Genomic DNA, 24,925 nt, shown 5'->3' on the forward strand with positions numbered 1-24,925 from the left:
GAAAAATAAATGTAATAAAAAACCTTTCTTATTAGATTAAAGTTTTAAAGGCTTCATTTCTTACAATTAGATACTGATGAGCAGCAAACAGGGTAAAACCCGAACAGACTGCGAGTTACTCGCAGGCTGTTTTGGTTTTATGCTGTTTTCACAGTCATTTTCCACTTTGTTTCTTAGTGAAAAAGGGTTAACATGTCAGTCGGTGCAAAAGTCCCAAAGCCACAAGATCCCGATGCGGAAAAGATATTTTTTTACAAAAGCAGACCTAAAAATTCCAAAACAAAGGTTCCATTTGAAAAAATATGTTTGTAAACAAGTCTTAACATTTAGTTCATCTCCAATCCAGTTCCATAAGTTAAACCTAGTATATTTGAGGGAAAAAAATTAGCAACAAAAAACAATCTCTTTTCCCAATTTTAGTTAAAAATGTTTTTTTTTCCCCAATACAAAGGGACCTAGCCCCAAAATAGTAAGAAAACAAGTCCTGGATACTTGATCTGAATTTTGTATTAGCCAATAGGGCTGACAGTAGTAAGTATACAAGAAAGAGTTATGAGACCTGTTAAAGACTTGAAAATACTTAAAGAGTGTTTGTAGAATTGGCTGTAAGTATGACTTATTAAACTTGTGATATAATGAGAGTCATACATGAACACATAAATACTAATCCTCAATATAGCATTTTCTTGTTGTTTTCAGGCAAAACTTGGATTGATGTCTGCCAAGAAACCCAAAATTGCTCCTTCAAAAAGAGGCTTAAAAAAGTACGTTGTTTAAACACTTGAGAGGCCACATTTAGTGCCCTTTCTTCATTCAACTTTGTGAGAACATTTGTTCAATGATATTTCGGCTGTGTGCATTTACAGCGTTTATGTCTGTTCTAAAACAAAGGTTAGGTACTTTTGTTTGTATGTAAGCTTCTTTGCGTCAGATTTAAAGTGTTCACTCATTTGTCTTCTCCTACAACAACGGGCATATTTTAAATAAAGTTAAATATAGGATCTGGCACGCGTTGTCATATCATACGATATTTTATTAAATGAGTTAAGGAATTTTGTTAGTAAGCGAGCCTTTGGCGAGCTTATTAACAACTTTCCTGGACAAGTTTTATAGAAAGTGGTATGATATGACAATAAGTGTCAGATCTTTTTATCACATGCTTTTTAATGAGCAAATTAAATAAATATTTATGCAAACATAATGGTAAATCCCGAATGTTGTTTACATTTCGTGACGTCATTTCAGCAAAATAACAAAATGCGGTTTGTCAATAAACAAAAACTAAACCAATGAAAACGCTTAAAAAGTATATTACACATGTATAAGATAAAAATATATGTAATGGTTATATTTCTGTAATTACTCTATGTTTTCGGACACTTAAGTTTTCGGACACCCCATTTTTTAGCAAAAATAATTATTTTTCGTGACTCTAAATTTTCGGACACACGAGTTTTCGTCCATAATTAATGTCTCTAAGTTTTTCGGACAGTATATTTTACTGCGCTATTTTACCAAATTTCGGTCCTGTTTTCGATATCTAATGACACTTCGATCATGGGGTTTTACAACCAGATTAACATCATAAAACATGGCAGGTGCATGCATAAGGGCAACGGTTACATTTACGTTATTTGGTAAATAACCTTATAAACGGGTATTAAACACTGGTTTCGCCCGATAGCATAAGCGTTATGACAATTACCAGTGGTACTGCCAATTAACAGTTCATTTATATACCGCAATGGTGCTACCGGTACCCCTTCTCAGTAAAATAACTGTGACAAATACTAAACGCTTTGAAGTGTGATGCACCCTATTGCAAGTTTTACTAACAAAGGAAGGTGTTAGACAACAACTATCGGAAATGAACAAACAAAGAATTCATAGTTTGCAGTTTTATTTCGTACATCACATGCTCATCTTTGAACTCCAGGGGTTTTTATCTGATTTTTGGGAAAGGGCCTGGCCTTTTTTGAGGGGAAAAAAATCGCGCAAAACGCCAGATTTTGGGGGAAAAAATCACACGAAACGCCAGATTTTGGGGAAAATAATGAAAGTCTTGAATAATAAATTAAGCATATTTTACTGTTTTTAAAACAAATTCAAGGAAACAAAAATTTAATTATGCACTATTTTTTTTTTTTCTACACTGGATCAGGTTAACTTATATATTTAAAGGTTAAAAAAAAAAAAAAAAATTTTTTTTTTTTTTTTTTTTTTTGGAGGGGAAAATCAAATCTAGGGGAAAATTTACCAGCTGAGAGGAACAAAAAATCGCAGGGGAAAGGGCCGATGATCGGCGGGTCACAAAGAAGGAAAAAAAAGCTGAACTCGTTGGTCAAAGTACAACCTTGTAGTAACTTTCTGTCAAATAAATTAAGCATTTAAAATTATTTAAAATGCATTGCAAACATATATACCTGTAATGTATACAATACGGCATGGTACTTAACAAGCGCATGCTATTACTGGTAGTCATTGATACAATTTACGCTATTTTCGGACACTTCAATTTTCAACTCTAAGTTTCGGACACCTGTTTTTATGTCCCCCACTATAGTAGTGGGGGACATATTGTTTTTGCCCTGTCTGTTGGTCTGTTGGTTGGTCTGTTGGTTGGTTAGTTGGTTGGTTGGTTGGTTTGCCCCAACTTTAACATTTGCAATAACATTTGCAATATTGAAGATAGCAACTTGATATTTGGCATGCATATGTATCTCATGGAGCTGCACATTTTGAGTGGTGAAAGGTCAAGGTCATCCTTCAAGGTCAAAGGTCAAATATATGGGTCAAAATCGCTCATTTAATGTACACTTTTGCAGTATTTCAATATTCAAGATAGCAACTTGATATTTGGCATGCATGTGTATCTCATGGAGCTGCACATTTTGAGTGGTGAAAGGTCAAGGTCATCCTTCAAGGTCAGATGTCAAATATATGTGGCCAAAATGGCTCATTTTATGAGTACTTTTGCAATATTGAAGATAGCAACTTGATATTTGGCATGCATGTGTATCTCATGGAGCTGTACATTTTGAGTGGTGAAAGGTCAAGGTCAAGGTCATCCTTCAAAGTCAGAGGTCAAATATATGTTGCCCAAATCGCTTATTTTATGAATACTTTTGCAATATTGAAGATAGCAACTTGATATTTGGCATGCATGTGTATCTCATGGAGCTGCACATTTTGAGTGGTGAAAGGTCAAGGTCAAGGTCATCCTTCAAGGTCAAATATATGGGTCAAAATTGCTCATGTTATGTCACTTCTGCAATATTGAAGCTTGCAATTTTATATTTGAAATGCATGTGTATCTCATGGAGCTGCACATTTTGAGTGGTAAAGGGTCAAGGTCAAGGTCTTCCTACAAGGTCAAACGTCATATAGGGGGACATTGTGTTTCACAAACACATCTTTTTTTATTTTTTTATAATTTTTTTTTTTTTTTGTAAGATCATCTCACAAATGACCACCACACCCTCACACTATACCCCCCCACCCCCCCCCCCCCAAATTATTTTTTTTTTTGAAATGGTTAAAAAACACAATTATTTATTTTTATTATTTTATGTTTGAAATGCCATCATCCTTCACACCCAAGAATTCCAACCCCCTCCCCCCACCCGAATCCCCCCCCCCCCCCCCCCCTAATTTTATTTTTAGCCGGATTTTTTTCGAAAAAATCTCGGCTTATAGATTGATGTTGTCGGGCGGGCGGGGGGGCGGGGGGGCGGGCGGGGGGGCGGGCGGCGTGCTCGAAAATGTTAAAGTTCTTATTTCATGGTATAACTTTGGTATGCTTGGACCTAGAGTCTTCAAACTTGACATGAAGGTTGGCCAGGATTAACAGATGACCACTGGTCATTTCAAGGTCATTCATTTGAAGGTCAAGGTCACTGTGACCTTCAATATAAAAAATGTTAAAGTTGTTATAACTTTGGTATGCTTGGACCTAGAGTCTTGAAACTTGACATGAAGGTTGGCCATAACTAGTTAGTAACCACTGGTCATTTCAAGGTCATTCATTTGAAGGTCAAGGTCACTGTGACCTTGAATGTAAAAATGTTAAAGTTCTTATTTCATGGTATAACTTTGGTATGCTTGGACCTAGAGTCTTTAAACTTGACATGAAGGTTGGCCAGGATTAACAGATGACCACTGGTCATTTCAAGGTCATTCATTTGAAGGTGAAGGTCACTGTGACCTTCAATATAAAAATGTTAAAGTTGTTATAACTTTGGTATGCTTGGACCTAGAGTCTTGAAACTTGACATGAAGGTTGGCCAGAACTAGTAAGTAACCACTGGACATTTCAAGGTCATTCATTTGAAGGTCAAGGTCACTGTGACCTTGAATGTAAAAATGTTAAAGTTGTTATAACTTTGGTATGCTTGGACCTAGAGTCTTGAAACTTTACATGAAGGTTGGCCAGAACTAGTAAGTAACCACTGGACATTTCAAGGTCATTCATTTGAAGGTCAAGGTCACTGTGACCTTGAATGTAAAAATGTTAAAGTTCTTATTTCATGTTATAACTTTGGTATGCTTGTACCTAGAGTCTTCAAACTTGAAATAAAGATTGGCCAGTACTAGAAGATGACCACTGGTCATTTCAATGTCATTCATTTGAAGGTCAAGGTCACTGTGACCTTAAATGTTAAAATGTTAAAATTGTTATAACTTTGGTATGCTTGGACATAGAGTCTTCAAACTTGACATGAAGGTTTGCAAGCACACTTAGATGACCACTGGTCATTTCAAGGTCATTCATTCTAAGGTCAAGGTCACTGTGACCTTGAATGTAAAAATGTTAAAGTTCTTATAACTTTGGTAGGTAAAAATGTTAAAGTTCTTATTCCATGTTATAACTTTGGTATGCTTGTACCTAGAGTCTTCAAACTTGACATAAAGGTTGGCCAGTACTAGAAGATCACCACTGCTCATTTCAATGTCATTCATTTGAAGGTCAAGGTCACTGTGACCTTCAATGTTAAAATGTTAAAATTGTTATAACTTTGGTATGCTTGGACCTAGAATCTCAAACTTGACGTAAAGGTTTGCAAGCACACTTAGATGACCACTGGTCATTTCAAGGTCATTCATTTGAAGGTCGAGGTCACTGTGACCTTGGATGTAAATATGTTAAAGTTGTTAATACTTTGGTATGCTTAGACCTAGAGTCTTCAAACTTGATATGAAGGTTGGCCAGAACTAGTAGATGACCACTGGTCATTTTAAGGTCAAGGTCACCGTGACCTTGAATGTAAAAATGTTAAAAAATAAAAAAATTGAGATCAAACTTTCCTAATTGTCAATTCAAGTTCATATTTGTGACCTTAAATGTTATTGTTGTTCATGTATATGCATGCATTCAAAACATAACACAAGGTTTGCTCATGCCTTGAAAAGTACTTACATTTCATTTTGACCTTTGAACAATATTTCAGTAATTTAAGTATTGCATTGACAAAAACACGAAAGGTACTTTCCTGTCATTTAAATAAAAAATCCGGCTTCAATGCGGTCATCTCCGACCGCGGAACTCTTGTTTATTTTTTAAGATCATCTCACAAATGACCACCACACCCTCACACTATACCCCCCCCCCCCCCCCCCCCCCCCAAATTTAATTTTTTTTTAAACGGTTAAAAAACACAAATATTTATTTTTATTATTTAAAGTTTGAAATACCGTCCAATCATCGCACCCAAGAATCCCCCCACCCCCATGTTTTTTTTTTTGCATTTTTTTTCGCATTTTTGGAAAATAATGTTATAAATGACCACACCCCCACACTATACACCCCTCTTCACTCCACCCCTCCCTCCTTTGTGATTGAAAATGAGAGTCCCTTCACCTTTAAAAAGAAAATAGATGAGCGGTCTGCACCCGCAAGGCGGTGCTCTTGTTCATAATTTAGTATGTTTGAAAAGATTAAATTGAAATAGAATTGAAATATAATGATCATGAGATGAAACACATCTTTCTATTTAAAAAAAAAATTAATAATTTTATGTCCCCCACTATAGTAGTGGGGGACATATTGTTTTTGCCCTGTCTGTTGGTCTGTCTGTTGGTCTGTTTGCGCCAACTTTAACATTTTGCAATAACTTTTGCTATATTGAAGATAGCAACTTCATATTTGGCATGCATGTGTATCTCATGGAGCTGCACATTTTGAGTGGTGAAAGGTCAAGGTCATCCTTCAAGGTCAGAGGTCAAATATATGTGGCCATAATCACTTATTTTATAAATACTTTTGCAATATTGAAGATAGCAACTTGATATATGGCATGCATGTGCATCTCATGGAGCTGCACATTTTGAGTGGTGAAAGGTCAAGGTCATCCTTCAAGGTCAGAGGTCAAATATATGTGGCCCAAATCGCTTATTTTATGAATACTTTTGCAATATTGAAGATAGCAACTTGATATTTGGCATGCATGTGTATCTCATGGAGCTGCACATTTTGAGTGGTGAAAGGTCAAGGTCATCCTTCACAAGGTCAAGGTCATCCTACAAGGTCAAACATCATATAGGGGGACATTGTGTTTCACAAACACATCTTGTTTTAGGGGGAATTTTCCCCCCAAAAAGTTGAAAAAAGTATACTTTTCAGGTGAGGGACTGCCGCCAAAATTCGGCGGCAGATTTGATAGATTGAGGGCCCTGTTTAGGTAGAGTGTTTATGCATAACGCTTATCGTAAACAACTGTATAACCCATAGTGTGTATTGTGTTTTTTAAGGGTGTTGAATAATTGGTAATTGGCTTCGTTGTTTCAAACACTCGTTAACGGTTTTTCAGTCCCGCTAATCTGCTCATCATAGAATGAACTTGTCAATGGCATACAATGATAAGAGCCCAATACTATCACAGGATAACGTAAGACTATTTAATTGGCATGTGACAAACAAGACTCCCAAGTGTCATCGCTTTTCCCCACCACGATGTGTCGCATCCTGGATTTATCGCGGACATGCATTACAAACCAATAAGATATTGACTTACACATTGTTTTTTTATGCCCCCCTCCGAAGAAGAGGGGGTATATTGCTTTGCTCATGTCGGTCTGTCCACCAGGTGGTTTCCGGATGATAACTCAAGAACGCTTAGGCCTAGGATCATGAAACTTCATAGGTACATTGATCAAGACTCGCAGATGACCCCTATTGATTTTGAGGTCACTAGGTCAAAGGAAATAGTAAAATGGTTTTTGGATGATAACTCAAGAACGCATACGCGGCCAACAGGGCGAACACCCAAACCATCCCCGTGCCCTCCCTCCCCCCTAATTTTTTTTTTTTTTTTTTTTTTAAGATCATCTCACAAATAACCACCACACCCTCACACTTTACCCCCCATCCCCCAAATAAATTTTTTGAAACGGTTTATAAAACACAAATATTTATTTTTATTTTTTTATTTTTGAAATACCGTCCAACCATCGCACCCAAGCTAGGTTGGCGCTAAGGAAATAAAATTAGTAGCCAAATTTCAGCACTACGATGACGACCCACATTATAACCTTATTTGCTCAATAAACGACATAATCATTATCATGAATCTATAGGTATCAATAATGACTGTATTAAATTATCAATGAAGTCACATTTAAATAAATTATTTGTAACGTGAAATCAAATATTTTTTTATTTTTCATTTATATTTATTTTCATGCACTGGCATAAACGGTATACAATGTTAGAACTTTTAGATATGCCCCGGTCTTTGATTGGGTGGGTCTTGCGCAACTCCTTTTCGCCCCCCCCCCCCCCCCCCCCCCCCCCCCCGTCCCCCCCCTTCTCCCAATAATTTTTGCCGTAGTCTGGTGCTTCTTGATTCTTGAAAAATACATTTATTGCAATGTATTCTTGAATTGACATATTTTTCCATAGTTGCAATATATAATTTATTCAAACGTACCGGTAAACTTGTAAGTCTTAAATACTGCATGTACTGAGCGGCTAGACTATATTTAGTTACACATCGTCTGTTTTAAAAAATGCATGCTTTGCATGCGTAGAACTTGGCATTGCAGACGACAGCAATAATTTCGCGCTCTTTCTTATAACACGGGTTCTACATGGCATACCGCTATTATTGCATAGTGAATAGTTATTATCACGTGGCTGTAGAAAAACGGTGTAAATCAGTTCTACAAATATACATGATAAAATATACATGCACTGGATTTAATTTTATTACCGCATCAAATAATTAACGGGTTTTTGTTTTTCACAACTTACTCGCCGTAAGTAAATTTACACTGCTCACCAATTGCAATTAACTTCTCATAATTAATGATTGTTTACAGTACGGTAAATAGGTGTGATGATGATTCCCGAAACCCCCTTTAATGTACTGCTTTATTTACCGGTTTTATATCATGTATTAATGCTACAACTGTGATTCATCGTTAATAAATCTGCGATAAACGCTTACTGTGTGACCGACGTCAATCAAAAATAATAATTGCTATATAACTCCGCCTCCATAAACATTCTCGTAACCGATTGGATGTTAAATATCACAGTTTGGCGACTGTCAGCATACATTACTGTGTTATGTGGCTTGAATATACGATAAGGGCATCCGGTTATCTCTTATCAGTGGTCTATCTATTACCACCTGGAGCTTTTATGGCGATTGCATGTGGAAATCGGTACCGAGTTATCTTTAAAAGTAGGGAATATTATATACTTATAGAGTAATATCAGGGTTTTTTGCAATCGCCATTTTCATTCACATTTTAAACTTTAATCGCCAGCTGAAAGATTCAATCGCCTTTGGCGATTTTGGCGATCGGAAACGCTAACATAGCACCCAAGAATCCCCCCACCCCCCCCCACCCCCGAATTTTTTTTTGCATTTTTTTCCGCATTTTTGGAAGATAATGTAATAAATGTCCACACCCCACACTATACACCCCTCTTCACTCCACCCCTCCCTCCTTTGTGATTGAAATTGAGTGTCCCTTCGCCGTTAAAAATAAAATAGATGAGCGGTCTGCACCCGCAAGGCGGTGCTCTTGTTTGTTGTTACATCATATCCACAAATGAGATCTACAACTCACTTTTTCTGTTGTTGAAAGAGGCCCCTTCCCAGTGAGTATTTAAAGCCCATGTGTTCATAAGAAATCACACTATGATGAGACTGACACTCGGCCTTGCTTCTGCACTATTCAGAGAGCCAGTTGTGTTGCCAAGGAGGACCAGTCTGCGCCTACAGAGGAAGGATCCTGAGGGAGGAGATCTGCCCCCTGAAGCACTGATTAACAAGATGGCTGCCTATGCTGTAGTGGATGAACATGTAAGAGTGCAGCTGTGTTTTTAGCTCGTTGTTTTCAGGAAAGACACGAGGTATTGTCATAGCGAGCTCGCGGTCTGACGTCCGCCGTCTGAACTTGTTGCATATGGGTGCATAGGTGTGATAAACCAGTGCCTGACTTGTCTGACCTAGAAATTTAACTATTGAACAAGCAACATTTTCTGTAGAGTTGTGCTTTGATAAGCTTCATAGTATTATGCAATTTTATAAATACATGTAGTTATAACATTTTCTGTTTTATGTGTTGTATACTGGTAATCAATTGAGGAATGTTTAAAATGTGACTGTATGCTTGTTTACAATGAAGAATGGACAAACAATTTAATTTATCATAACTTTTCAGGACTAAGATTTACAATTAAAAAAAAACAACATAATGTTTTAAACACACAATATCTTAAGTCTTGTTTGTTATTTAAGTCATTTTTAGCTCGGCTGTTTTCGGAGAAAACCCGAGGTATTGTCAAAGCCAGCTCATCCGCTGTCTGCGTCTTTCTAAAACCTTAACATTGGCTCCAAAATCAAAGTGCTTCCACCTACAACTTTGAAACTTCATATGTAGCTGCACCTTTATGAGTTCTACACACCACACCCATCTATGGGTCACTTGGTCAAAGGTCAAGGTCACTGTGACATCTTATATATATATATATATAAATCTGACAAGCTTTCATTTATTGAAAACTGCACCTGGAGCCGAGCATTGGCACCAGCTATGCGGTGCTCTTGTTTGCCTTTAGCCTTCAAATTATCTCGAAGTCATTTAAGAATGAACACCTATGTAGTTTACATGTTCTTCTTTCTTAGCCCCGCCCCCCGGCAGGTCCGTTGCTGATGACAGAGTATCTTGAATCCAAATTTAGCTCCCTAGATCAGGAACACAGACACCTTGTCAGCGTGATTTCAAGCTTGAAGCCTGTCACAATAGAGCCTTCCTTAGCAGATCTCGACAGGTAGAGTATTTTGCCAAATGTGTTGAGGGCTAATCTATTGTGTAGAGTTTGTCAAAAAAAAAAAAATGACATTTTTTGCTTGTTTGTGTGGCTAAGTTATTATTATTACGGTATTACTTTGGTTGCCTAGGCAAAGTGTTCTGTGCCCAGAACGAAGTACTTGCGGGTTTATCTGATAAGGACATATAATTATGATAACATGTATATCTTTGGAGTTCTGCGTAAACGAGGCAATAATGTAATCCGAAATATTACAAATATCTGCCAAGTGATTTATTAGATCAAGTGCTTATTATTTAAAAGATTTTTCCTACTGTATTAAATTCAAAACTATCCGAGGAATGGCCTAGGTATGATTAAGTTCCCTTTTAACAACAAAATCTTGCATATTGGCATATGTTTGTAAAGAATGTAGGGAGTATTTCTTGATTTTCGAAGCATTTTTATTAAATGGAAACATGCCAAAGTAAAAATGATGTCATGCGGCCAAGTGCATGTTAAATTGCGCTGTAATTATACATATATTATCATGACATAACGATAACTCATAAAACGTCATACCAATTCAATTTAAATAAATTGTTCCTTTTCTTCTTAGATATTTTACTTTGTATTTTCAGTTGCTCACAATCACCAAATTTAAATTGAAGAGAAAACAATGCGACATTTTTTAAACTGATTGACGTCAGAGGATTAGCAAGTTTAAAGTTAATGTTAAGATGTTGTTGAAATGTGTATCAATTTTATTACCGTAGGTTTCCATGTAAAGCCCGCTCCCATGTATAGCGCGCAGGCTGTTTTTTAAACGCAAAAATGAAGAAAAAAATATTCCAATATATTCAAGACAATAAAACCACCAAATCGGGCCAAAAATGGCCGCCATTTTACTATTGCACAATCCAATAATCCGGGGCATTAGAAAGCTTAATTAAGCATTCAAAATAGGAAGTGTCATTATGCTTATGAGCATGGGTTGCACAGCACTATACTTTTCTGACAATTTTGTAATTTTCTAGCAAAAGATTAACAGTCCACGTGCATTTCGTGAAAAACGTGAGAAAATAAGAATTAGTGTACATCGTGTGATTTTTCCTCGGGAAAGCATGGGCATTACCGGTAAATTTGAATGTCGCATGGGAGACGGGGATACAGTTGTTGAGGTACACCACTGTTGAACATTCAATATTTATACACACAAAATGCAATTGCATATCTTCACGTTCTCAAGTGTCAAATAGTGTCTCAAATGTCAATTAGCGTGTGAACAAGTTGTGGCACATATTACTCAATAACATCTGCCAATTATGAAGTGCAAAATGACCCCCTTTCACACCTACCGTTACCCGCAAAAAGACCTCGTTCGCACCTACCCTTGCCTGCTCTCTGGAATGTCGACAACAATCCCCATCGGAATTCATCAATAAAGAAGTTTTAAAACACAAACAAATGTCCGCAAGTTTATTAAAACAAATTTATTTTTGACAAAAACTTCTTCTACCGCATTCATATCTACCAGTAGCGACTTCTTGTTGTTTCGACAATGGCCCCTCAGTCTGTACGATTATAGGGTGGTTGTTTTCTGGAAAAAAAACATGGCGGCCATTTTGATTATTTACGATTACACAACATATTTTTTACCAATTTAGCAGCCAGGATAGCGTTGTATCAATGAACAGCGCGCACCAGCTTTTTAATTTGAGTTTTGGAGGTAAAACACTGCGCGCTATACGTGGAAACCTACGGAATTATGTTTTATATAAGGCACATATATTTTGTATTTATATAAATAAATAAAAAATACTAACTCATGATATCAAAGGTTAAATTGTATGTATTTTGGTTAACTAACAATTACTCTTATCACATATACAATTTATATGTCTGAAGTTTGTGCTAGTAATCCAAAATGGGGCTTATTGTGAAGACACCAATACGCAGTACTTTTCATAACAAACAAAATGGCATCAGACATTAAGAAGCACTCAGCCGATATTGGGGATACAATTTTCCATCTTATCATAGTGAAGATTAATTTCTTAATAAAGAAGGTAAATAAACAGAGACGATGTGTTTTCTATGATTTATTTCTATTCAAAATCATTTAGGTATTTGAAGACAAAGGCTTAATAAATCGGAAGGCATTATCACCAGGCTAGGATTAGCATCAGGTTGAGGTGATAAAGAGATTTTCCTTAAAATGCACATCTACCTTTTCCTAGGAATGATTTCTTTCAACATTCTAGACTTATAATTGTTTATGAACTTCAGTTACATAGCTGCCATGAAGAAGACCAGGATTACGGCAGAACGTGTGGCTAAGGTCGTGCCTAATAGGATATACTCTGTGACCTTTCACCCTTCACCCAATAGAGTACTGGTTGCTACAGGCGACACATGGGGGAAACTGGGCATTCTTGATGTGGTAAGTTGTAACTGGAACACTTACCTGACCGTATTAATATGGATACTAAATATGTTTTGAGCAGTCGACAAGCAGATGCATTTGGAATGTAATGTTTATGTATGAATATTTCATGGCAAGTTTGATGAAAATTAACTCCCATTATTCAGTAGCAGTATTGAATATACGTGAAGGTTATAAGTTTTTATTTTGTATTGTTTAACTATAACACAACTGATATTGCACTTTGCTATAATAAACTATCTAACTTTATATTGGAGGCATCTTTGAAAAGGGGGCATAGCTTGGTTGAAATTATGAGAAAGCAAATTGTATGTTTTTTGGGGGGCACGCTGTTCCAGAATCATTTGGACAATAGAGTGTCTAAGCTGCCATTATGGCTCTGTTGAGGCAGAAATGGCCAATAATCCCTTTGAGTAGTAATGCCCTGTTGTCCTAAACATTAATGGTTAGTTATGTTAACACCCTTAAAAAATAACTTTCTTTTTTTACCAGAATTTAAATTAACCATGATATTTAAGAATTTTGATTTGTTTTATTTGTGTAGTAACATTAATGTGGTATTAAAAACAACTATCCTGCCGATCAGCTTTGTCATGATCTGTTTATATAAGTGATGAATGTCCAAAATACACAGAATCTTCTGTTAATTTTATATTTATGCCCCCCTTCGAAGAAGAGGGGGTATATTGCTTTGCTCATGTCGGTCGGTCTGTCGGTCCGTCCACCAGGTGGTTGTCAGATGATAACTCAAGAACGCTTGGGCCTAGGATCATGGAACTTCATAGGTACATTGATCATGACTCGCAGACTCCTATTGATTTTGAGGTCAAAGGTCAAGGTCATGGTGACCCGAAATAGTAAAATGGTTTCCGGATGATAACTCAAGAACGCATACGCCTAGGATCATGAAACTTCATGGGTAGATTGATCATGACTCGCATATGACTCCTATTGATTTTGAGGTCACTAGGTCAAAGGTCAAGGTCACGGTGACCTGAAATAGTAAAATTGTTTTCGGATGATAACTCAAGAACGCATACGCCTAGGATCACCAAACTTCATAGGTAGATTGATCATGACTCGCAGATGACCCCTATTGATTTTGAGGTCACAAGGTCAAAGGTCAAGGTCACGGTGACCCGAAATAGTAAAATGATTTTCGGATGATAACTCAAGAACGCTTTTGCCTAGGATCATGACACTTCATAGGTACATTGATCGTGACTCGCAGATGACCCCTATTGATTTTCAGGTCACTAGGTCAAAGGTCAAGGTCACAGTGACAAAAAACGTATTCACACAATGGCTGCCACTACAACGGACAGCCCATATGGGGGGCATGCATGTTTTACAAACAGCCCTTGTTGTACTTTCTTTATACTTAGTTAATAATCAGTTTTGTATCCAGTTGGGATAATAAACACAGAATAATCTTCACTCTGTCCAGATATATTTTACCTTAATAGGCTTTTTCAAAGTTTGTTTCTATAAATTAGCTACAATTTTTATGTCCCCCACCACTATAGTGGGGGACATATCGTTTTTGCCCAGTCTGTTGGTTGGTTGATTTGTGTGTTTGTTTGCTCCAACTTTAACATTTGCCATGACTTTTACAATATTGAAGATAGCAACTTGATATTTGGCATGCATGTGTATATCATGAAGCTGCACATTTTTAGTGGTGAAAAGTCAAGTCAAGGTCATCCTTCAAGGTCAAAGGTCAAATATATGTGTCAAAATCGCTTTTGCAATATTGAAGATAGCAACTTGATATTGGCATGCATGTGTATCTCATGGAGCTGCTTATTTTCAGTGGTGAAAGGTCAAGGTCATCATTCAAGGTCAAAGGTCAAATATATGGGGACATAGTGTTTCACAAACACATCGCTTGTTCTTGTTACTTGACAAAACAATGGAATATACTTTCTATACATTACATGTTTATTAACAACACAATATAATATCATTTAGCAACCAATAACTCAACATTTTTGTAAGTGGAGGATGTGATGTACATTAAATAAAACATGTGTGCACTTTTGATTGAAACAAAGGATTTATATGATATAATTCAACACTGTTAATTTGTATTGTAGTCAAAAATCAGACAGTTAACAGAATTGCTATGGTCCAAATCTTGTCAATGTTGCCAATTTAAAAAGTTGTGTAATATTCCATTGTTGGGTGAAAAATAGATACGCAAAAATTACAAAGAAGCACCAAACTTGGACAAAAAAAATAGAATTCCCATTTTTGTTTGCAAAAAATGATGAATTGGAGGCTAAAATAAAGGTTTTGTAATCTTAAACAAATGAGTCTTGTTCTGAGAAAACTGGGCATAATGCATGTGCATTAAGTGTTATCCCAGATTAGCCTGTGCAGTCCACACAGGCTAATCAAGGACGACACTTTCCGCTTTGATGGTATTTTTAGTTTCAAGAAATTCCTTCCTTACCTTAAATCAAGTTTAGGCGGAAATTGTCGTCCCTGATTAGCCTGTGCGGACTGCACAGGCTAATCTGGGATGACACTTTACGCACATGCATTATGCCCAGTTTTCTGAGAACACGACTCATAAAGGTTGTGTTACCTAAAACAACTAAAAAAAATGAAAGCGTTATAGTCAGATTTTTCCCCATTCTTGTGCTATTTGTAAATAATAAAATTGATTACCCAACCCACAGTGCAGCGAAGAGAAGTTAGGCTCCGATGGTGTGTGCTGCTATTCCCCGCACAGTCGGCCCATAACATGTCTGGAGTTCCCACCATTTGCTCCACACCATCTCTACAGTTGTGGATATGATGGAACATTGAGGAGGGGAGATTTCGAGAGTGGAGTATTTGACGAGGTACTGGGTCCACTATATAAAACAGTCTTAACCTCATGCTTACTGGTAGTCTAAACTTGAAATATTTGCAATTGGAAATCCTTCCAACATTTAGTCATTGATTTCTGTTGGTTATTTTTTTTGTGATTTTTAAGATTGAGATGTAATTTTTGATTAATTGTTTGTTGGGCTGTATCTCATACTGTTCAACATGCTATTTTGGTAAAAAAAATATTTTCAATCTGTCTAAACTATTTTTACCTTATAAAGTATTGTATCTTTTATGACATTCTGACTCGTCTTTTCACGCATATTGATAAGCATCTTGGCTCTTCTGATGTTTCGTCAGCATTATAACGCTAATTACTTGTTTAGCCTCCTTAGTGATTCCTCTTTGGCATTCATAATGTCATTTAAATCCGCACAGGCTTATCAGGGACGACAGGCTAATCAGGGACAACACTTTCTGCCTTAATTGAATTTTTGCTAAGAAGAGACTTCCTTTAAATGAAAAATGTCATGAAAGCGGAAAGTGTCCTCCCTGATTAGCCTGTGAAAACTGCACAGGCTAATCTGTGGGATGACACTTTGGGCACATGCATTATGCCCAGTTTTCTTAGAACGCGACTCATTGAAAACTTTTTGAGACAAAGATTTGTTAATCTCAATTGATTTTTTTATTCTGTTGAGTTCATATTATAACTGATGTGAAAATCAGGCAAAGTTGTCACCACTTATTTTACCAAATTCAAAAAGTTGTCGCCAAACTGGGGTCATTTTGGGCAAAGAAGATCATGCTATAATAATACAAATAAAAACATAAAGTACGTTTAATAAGTTTATTTAATAACATTGCATTTAAATGAAATGTACTGGTTATCCAAAATACAGAGAAATGTTAATATTAAGTGAATTTATTTATTATGCCCCCCTTCGAAGAAGAGGGTGTATGTTGTTTTGAACATGTCGGTCGGTCCGTCCAACAGATGTTTTCCGGATGATAAGTCAAAAACGCTTAGGCCTAGGATCATGAAACTTCATAGGTACATCGATCATGACTGGCAGATGACCCATATTGATTTTCAGGTCCCTAGGTCAAAGGTCAAGGTCACAGTGACTCGAAAGTGTAAAATGGTTTCCGGATGATATCTCAAGAATGCTCAGACCTAGGATCATAAAACTTCATAGGTACATTGATCATGACTGGCAGATGACCCCTATTGATTTTCAGGTCACTAGGTCAACGGTCAAGGTCACAGTGACTCAAAACAGTAAAATGGTTTCCGGATGATAACTCAAGAATGCTTACGCCTAGGATCATAAAACTTCATAGGAACATTGATCATGACTGGCAGATGACCCCTATTGATTTTCAGGTCACTAGGTCAAAGGTCAAGGTCACGGTGACTACCGGTATATTATAAAATATGACAAATTTAACATAATTTTTGTTATTTTATACATATATGAACAAAACATTTTTAATAGAAAACTACAACTTTTTTATTCTAAACATTATCTGCAATTTACACAATTCAAATTGTTCACTAAATTATTTTGCAATTGTTGAATAATTAACCCCTCCCCCCCCCAAAAAAAAATAAAAAATGTTGTAACAATTTGGAACAATTAAGTAATATAAGGTATGAATTATGGATTTAAACCTACCGAAATTACTCTATGTTTTCGGACACTCTAAGTTTTCGTACACCCCTTTTTTTAGCAAAATTAATTATTTTTCGTGACTCTTAATTTTTCGAACACACGAGTTTTCGTCCATAATTAATGTTTCTAAGTTTTCGGACAGAATATTTTACAGCGCTATTTTACCAAAGTTCGGTCCTGTTTTAGATATCTAATGACACTTCGTTCACGGGGTTTAACAACCATATTAACATCATAAAACATGGCAGGTGCATGTCTGAGGGCAACGGACCATAACATTTGCGTTATTGGGTAAATAACCTTGTAAAGGGGTATTAAACAATGGTTTGGCCCGATAGCATAAGCGTTATGACAATTACCAGGGGTAGTACCAATTAACAGTTCAATTATCTACCGCAATGGTACTACCCCTTCTGAGTAAAATAACTGTGACAGGTTCATACTAGCGAGTATCGGTACATCACATGCTCATCTTTGAACTCGGTCAAAGTACAACCTTGTAGCAACTTTCTGTCAAATAAATTAAGGATTAAAAATTATTTAAAATGCAATGCAAACATATATTAATGTAATTTATACTATAAGGCATGGTATTTTACAAGCGCGTGCTATTAACTGTAGTCGTTGATACAATTGAAGCTTTTTTTCGGACACTTCAATTTTCGACTCTAAGTTTTCAGACACCTATATTTTGTGAATATTTTTCGTATCTAAGTTTTCCGACACGATTTTTTATTTTTATTTTTAAGTGTCCGAAATCATAGAGTAATTACGGTAATTAAGAGGACCTACAATTGTGAAATTGTTAAGGTGTAAAGTCAACAAGATTGAGTGGGGTCCTTGTAGTTAGTAACATGTATTATGTGATCAGTAGAAAAACATTATATTAATAACAAGAACAACATTCAAGATTTACATGATAACATTGCATGACATTCAAATCCAATGTTTCCTTGCCAAGTAAACCATATAATAAGATAAAGTTTTTCCATTTACAAAAAGAAAACATGATTTGTCACTTTTAAAACATTTATTCTGGAAACAGTAAAATGGTTTCCGGATAATAACTCAAGAATGCTTACACATAGGATCATGAAACTTCATAGGTACATTGATCATGACTGGCAGATGACCCCTATTGATTTTCAGATCACTAGGTCAAAGGTCAAGGTAACAGTGACTCGAAACAGTAAAATGGTTTCCGGATGATAACTCAAGAATAAGAAGGCCTAGGATCATGAAACTTCATAGGTACATTGATCATGACTGGCAGATGACCCCTATTGATTTTCAGTTCACTAGGTCAAAGGTCACAGTGACAAAACACGTATTCACGCAATGGCTGCCACTACAACTGACAGCCCATATGGGGGGCATGCATGTTTAACAAACAGCGCTTCTTTTCAGGTGATATGTCAAAAGCTGACAATTCTGGCCTTGGGTTTGTCATCCAAAAGTTTTCATGAAAGTCTCTTATATTTTAGGTGTATAGTGTACCTGAAGAAGATGATGTTCTATTGCGCAACTTCAGTTTCACCTCCCCTCACACCATGCTGGTCTCTCAAAACACTGGCAATGTGGCACTGGTGGACACAAGATCTAAATCGTATGTATAATTTGTCAATTATTAATAGACCGACACCCTTTTAAGCAGGGGATACAACCAACTACTGACTAGCTGAGTTATCCCCCTTAAATTAATCTACTGTTTTAATATTTACATGTACATTGCATCTGAAATATTTTCAATAATGGAAAGTTTGTCATTTTATTCTAAATTTTGAAGCATTCAACCACAACACTTATTTTCCAATTTTGGCCAAAAAACGAGAATTTCCCTATCCAACAGGACATTGTCCCATTTCCAAAATGATAAAAAACACTGTGAACTCTAGTAGTTGTGACAGATTTCCTTATCTTACTACAGTGACTTACCATGTTTTGAGCTTAATTCTTGTAAAACTTGACACACTTTGAAAACTCTATAGTTTTTTAACATGTGTATGATGGACAATACCACCAGAATTTTATTCAATAAAATAAAAAATGGCCATTTATCCCAGATGACTGACAATTTCCTGCTCCTTACATACTGGTATTATTGAGTATAACTGAATAATGGCATATGATTGTCCCCTATCATCACAAAACCTTCTCAGATCAGATGAGCTCAGTCAAGTCTGCAGTAATTACCCAATTACCTGCATGTTATTTTATATACCGTAGCCATCAGTTATAAAATAAAAAATGGTTAATTTTTTTACCTTTTAGGACAAAGGCAGAATCTACCTATGATCTAAACATGCGGGCCTTACGGACTGTGAGTGTTCATCCGCTGCAAAAAGAGATTTTCTGTACCGCCGGAGTAGAAGGGTAGAGATAATAGTCCTCTTACGCACCTTACGCACCTTACATTTAAGATCAAATATGCATTATGTGTAATTGAATGTATGTTTTTATTACCTCACCTTAGAACAGCATTCTCATGGTGAGCTTTGGCTTCACCTTTTGTCTGTCATGCTTGGTCAGCTTTTAAGGTTTGTTAAACATAAACTATCCAATACACACTTCAGAATTTAAAATGTTTGTAATCTGTATGTACATAAAACTTTCTTGTGAACATTAATTTCCAATTATGTACTGATGGCGTTTGAAAATGGTTCCTGACCCTTGAAAAAGGTTAATGCAATGGGGACGGGCAGTTTTCCTTATATGGCTCTAGTAAATCCTTGTGAACAGTCGAAAGTTTACATTTATTACCAAATCTTCATCAAAACTTAAAAGAACATTAGTCCCAATCATATCTTGGCTGAGTATGAAAATTGCTGTAGTTTCTATAAACATGGTTACAAAGGCACTTGGCAGTTGTCCTTCTATGAAACCTTGTGTACACTTCAGAAGTCATTTATGTGTTTTCCCTATGGTGCTAGACTAAATGCCTGGCCAGAAAGCCTATTTGTTATACGAACATCACAAAAGCTGCATAGAAACAGTTCAGGTTAATTTGGTTCTCAGATAAAAGATTTCAGGCCTCTATCCATTTTTAGCTCACCTGAGCACAACGTGCTCATGGTGAGCTTTTTTGATCGCCTTTTATCCGTCTGTCGTGCGCCGTCAACATTTGCCTTGTTAACTCTCTAGAGGCCACATTTATTGTCCAATCTTCATGAAATTTGGTCAGAAGATTTGTCTCAATCATATCTTGGATGAGTTCGAAATTGGTTACGTTTGCTTGAAAAACATTGCCGCCAAGGGGCAGGGCATTTTTCCTTATATTGCTATAGTAAAATCTTGTTAACACTCTAGAGACCACATATATTGCCCAATCTTCATGAAACTTGGTCAGAAGATTTATTTCAATAATATCTTGGACGAGTTTGAAAAGGATGCCAGTTGGTTGAAAAACATGGCCGTCAGGGGGTGGGGCATTTTTCCTTATATAGCTATAGTAAAACCTTGTTAACACTATAGAGGCCACATTTATTTTCCGATCTTCATGAAACTTGCTCAGATGATTTGTCCCAATGATATCTTGGATGATTTCAAAAATGGTAACCTTTGCTTGAAAAACATGGCTGCCAAGGGGCAGGGCATCTTTCTTTATATGGCTATATATGGCTATAGTAAAATCTTGTTAACACTCTAGAGGCCACATTTATTGTCCGATCTTCATGAAACTTGATCAGAACATTCATCCCAATGATATCTTGGACGAGTTAGAAAATGATGCCGTTGGTTGAACAACATGGCCGCCAGGGGGCGGGGCATTTTTCCTTATATGGCTATTGTAAAACCTTGTTAACTCTCTAGAGGCCACATTTATTTTCCGATCTACATGAAACTTGCTCAGATGATTTGTCCCAATGATATCTTGGATGAGTTTGAAAATGGTAACCTTTGCTTGAAAAACATGGCTGCCAAGGGGCGGGGCATTTTTCCTTAGTATGGCTATATATGGCTATAGTAAAATCTTGTTAACACTCTAGTTTAAGCATGCTTGTTGTGTTGTTACATGTATATGAAATCTGCAAATGCAAACAAATCTGTTTTAACCAGCACCTGTTATTTCCAAAAAAAAATCCAAATGCTTTTTCAGTTCATCTCTTTTGTTAGCCTCATTTTTGTCCCCTACCGGTTTCACCGGAGGGGACATACGGTTTTCGCTCTGTGTGTCCGTCAGTCTGTGAGTCTGTCACACTTTTCTGGATCCTGCTATAACTTTTAAAGTTCGTAATATTTTTTTTATGAAACTTGAAACATGAATAGATGGCAATATGGACATTATGCACCTCATTTCATTTTGTTCCTATGTCATAAATTCTGGTTGCTATGGCAACAAGTAGACTAGAAATACTGCTGAAAATGGTGTTTTTTTCTGGATCCTGCGATAACTTTAAGTTCTTCATATTTGCTCATGAAACTTGAAACATGGATAGATGGCAATATGGACATTATTCACGTCATTTCATTTTGTTCCTATGTCAAAAAATCTGGTTGCTGTGGCAACAAATAGACTAGAAATACTGCTGAAAATGGTTGTTTTTTCTTCCTGCAATAACTTTAAAAGTTCTTAATATTTTTTCATGCAACTTGATACATGGATAGATGGCAATATGGTCATTATGCACGTCATTTCATTCTGTTCCTACGTCAAAAATTCTGGTTGCTATGGCAATAAATAGACTATAAATACTGCTGAAATAGTGTTTTTTCTGGATCCTGCGATAACTTCAAAAGTTCTTCATATTTTTTCATGAAACTTGAAACATGGATAGATGGCAATATGGACATTATGCACGTCATTTCATTTTGTTCCAACATAAAAAATTCAGGTTGCTATGGCAACAAATAGACTAGAAATACTGCTGAAAATGGTGTTTTTTTCTGGATCCTGCGATAACTTAAAAAGTTCTTCATATTTTTTCATGAATCTTGAAACATGGATAGATGGCAATATTTACATTATGCACGTCACTTCATTTTGTTCCTATGTATAAAATTCTTGTTGCTATGGCAACAAATATAAAAAAGTAAAAAAATTCTGACAATTGTGGAATTTCTGACAATGGTGAAGCCGGTAGGGGACATATATTGCTTGGGAATAGTCTTGTTATGACTGGTTTACAAATTGTTAAAAGCATGCTTCAGAAGTTGTTTTGTTTTAATATTAGTGAGCATATACGTACAAATATGTTCTGGCAAATATATATCTTTTTATATAGACAGTTCTAAACATAATTGTCAAATGTAATTGTTTTTATCTACAGAACTCTTCGTGTTTGGGACCTGCGCAAAATGAAGATGAAGAAAAATGAGCCAATAGTAACATTGCCTCATGGGAAGTCTATAAATAGTGCCTACTTCTCTCCCCTGACTGGAAAGTACATCCTCTCCACCTCCCTGGATGACAGACTCACGTATGATTCATCTTGTTATTAATAACCTTTTCCCCTATGCAAAGTGAAAATGGCTTTTGCAACCAGAACAGGCTGCAAGTAACTCGCGGTCTGTCCAGGTTTTATGCTGTTTTCTGCTCATCAGTATCTAAGGGTTGTAACTGAAACCTTTAAAACTTGGATCTAGTAAGAAAGGCCTTTAATAAAATATTACTTTCTGAGGGACTACACATGCGTAGAAAAAGATATCTAAGTGGTAAAGGGTTAATCGGGTATATGGCAATGAATAAATGCTTTTGTATTGAAATATTGGCATAAAAAAATTGTAGAGCACTATTAATAGCATTGGATTATTCAGATCAGCTATTAAGACAAATATAACAACTTATAATCAGTGCTTTCCACAGGATTTTTGTCAGGCGCCCCAGGGCTGCAAGGGGTGGTTTAGGAGGGGTGTCCCAGTGCCCCAGATAAGCTGCGTATCGGCGTTTTTCACCCTATTAAAATGTTTAAATACGCAAAGAAATTCAATATAATGCGTATTGAAAACGCAATCAATTTGACTTTTACGCTTATTCTTTAAATTTGATGCGTACGATACGAGTCTCGATCGAAAATGCTTTGCTCAATTTCGGTAACTTTTAATTGGAATAATTATCGTACGTCGGCGAAGACTTTATTCCTTCAACAGTGAGCAAGCGCCTGGATGACGGAGGAGCAAAACAGTCGAAGTTATTCAAACGCTATGCGGACTAAATTTCAAAACAAATTAAGCGTCTGACGTGCACTTGTAAAGCGTCTGTACTTTCAGTTTCTATAACGATGCGTAATAAAAATGTCCATGTGAGGTCGAAAGACGTGCGCGATTGTTGCGCTAAATGTATGTCGATCGCAAACTTTGTCCAACCACGTACAAACAACGCAATCATTTGTGTTACCGATTTCTTAGCCACTGTGTTGAAAAAAACTGTCAAAAGTGGAAAAAGTCATATCCCTGGTTAGAAATGGTTTGCGTTGATAGGGCAGAAATAAAAGTTGAAATGTGCATACTGCAACCAGTCAGCGCAACAAAAGTAAAGCATACACGAGTTTGAGGTATAAATGTTAATAACATATTTCACCCTTTTTAAAAACTGAAATCACCCTATTTTTCAAAATCAACGGGTGAAAACCCTATTACCCAAATAATTATCTGGGGCACTGGGTGTCCCCTCTCGACGTTGATTTTTTTTTAATTTAACGCGTCAATTCACGTTCTGTGGTGCATTATAACTCAAAGAAAATAGCGTCAAAAGTGTTATTTGGTGCGCTATGAGTCTTCAAAAAATCCCCCAGTCATTTAAAAAAAATAATTTTTTTTATTGTTTAATTGTTTTAAAACTTTCCCGCACAGATAGTAAAATCCCGACTCGAACGATTCCCCAATACATCCGTTTCAACCCGACTCTATTACTGTATACTTACTACTTTTCAAGTTTCTATTTATTACCCGATAATCCCGTTTATTCTCTTTTTATCAATCACTTTCTGGTAAATATTTACGATAAAAGCTTTCAATTATTTCTTTAACACAAACCTTGCCATTTTTTTAGTGACTATTTATAGATTTGATGAAATATTGCCTCTGAATATGCTTCAATCCCCTGACCTGTTGTGTGCTTGTTCAAACACTCAATACACGCACGCTTTTGTATGCAAATGACGCGACGTTGTACATGCTGCATAATTTTCGCGCTCTTTTTAATTGAGAAAAAGATTCAACACAAAATAAATTTGCACTGCTAATTTGAAGCAAAAATATTTAACGTTGTGGTAACATTGACATTCGGAAGTGTGTTTCGGATTAAAAACGCATTAACATCGACTTAGGGAATGGGTTTCGGATTACAAATTTAATTATTCCCGTTTGAGATTTCAACAAATATTAACCGTTGCGTTATAAATTCAACGATAATTTGTTTAAACACTTCACGAGTCGAATAAATGTTTTGACGGAATTATGCATGAAATTCACGTTGTCCATGAGGATCACGGCCGGTTGCCATCATCAGTCTTCTAACTATCGATTATCGGACGAAACATTTAAAAGTGTGCGTAATTAATTCAACAAAAATTTGTTAAAGCGCATTACGTGTCGAATAAATGTCAGAAAAACAAGGTGAATCAGTTCTATAAATGGACATGATGAAATATACATGTACTGGAATTAAATTGTTATCACATAATTGTAACCAGGAGTCATTTGCACAACTTACTCGCTATAATAATTAATTGTTTACCACTTGCAATTAATTTCTCGTATTAATTATGAGTCATAGGTAACACTTGT

At 36.2% G+C, this 24,925-nt stretch overlaps 1 protein-coding gene across 2 annotated transcripts in view; it reads left to right on the forward strand.

Annotated features, from left to right (window-relative positions):
- The window catches only part of LOC127868343 (WD repeat-containing protein 76-like), a 49,297-nt gene that overhangs the window by 12,842 nt on the left and 11,530 nt on the right, over positions 1-24,925 (forward strand). For both annotated transcript variants that reach the window (XM_052410023.1, XM_052410024.1), the window contains exons 4-11: positions 700-764; positions 9,188-9,311; positions 10,137-10,282; positions 12,551-12,704; positions 15,392-15,556; positions 18,685-18,806; positions 19,472-19,573; positions 22,468-22,617. In XM_052410023.1, the coding sequence (XP_052265983.1) occupies positions 700-764; positions 9,188-9,311; positions 10,137-10,282; positions 12,551-12,704; positions 15,392-15,556; positions 18,685-18,806; positions 19,472-19,573; positions 22,468-22,617 (1,028 nt within the window). The remainder of the gene's footprint in view (positions 1-699; positions 765-9,187; positions 9,312-10,136; positions 10,283-12,550; positions 12,705-15,391; positions 15,557-18,684; positions 18,807-19,471; positions 19,574-22,467; positions 22,618-24,925) is intronic.

Source organism: Dreissena polymorpha, chromosome 2, assembly GCF_020536995.1.
Source record: "Dreissena polymorpha isolate Duluth1 chromosome 2, UMN_Dpol_1.0, whole genome shotgun sequence".
In the NCBI taxonomy this organism is placed as follows: domain Eukaryota; kingdom Metazoa; phylum Mollusca; class Bivalvia; order Myida; family Dreissenidae; genus Dreissena; species Dreissena polymorpha.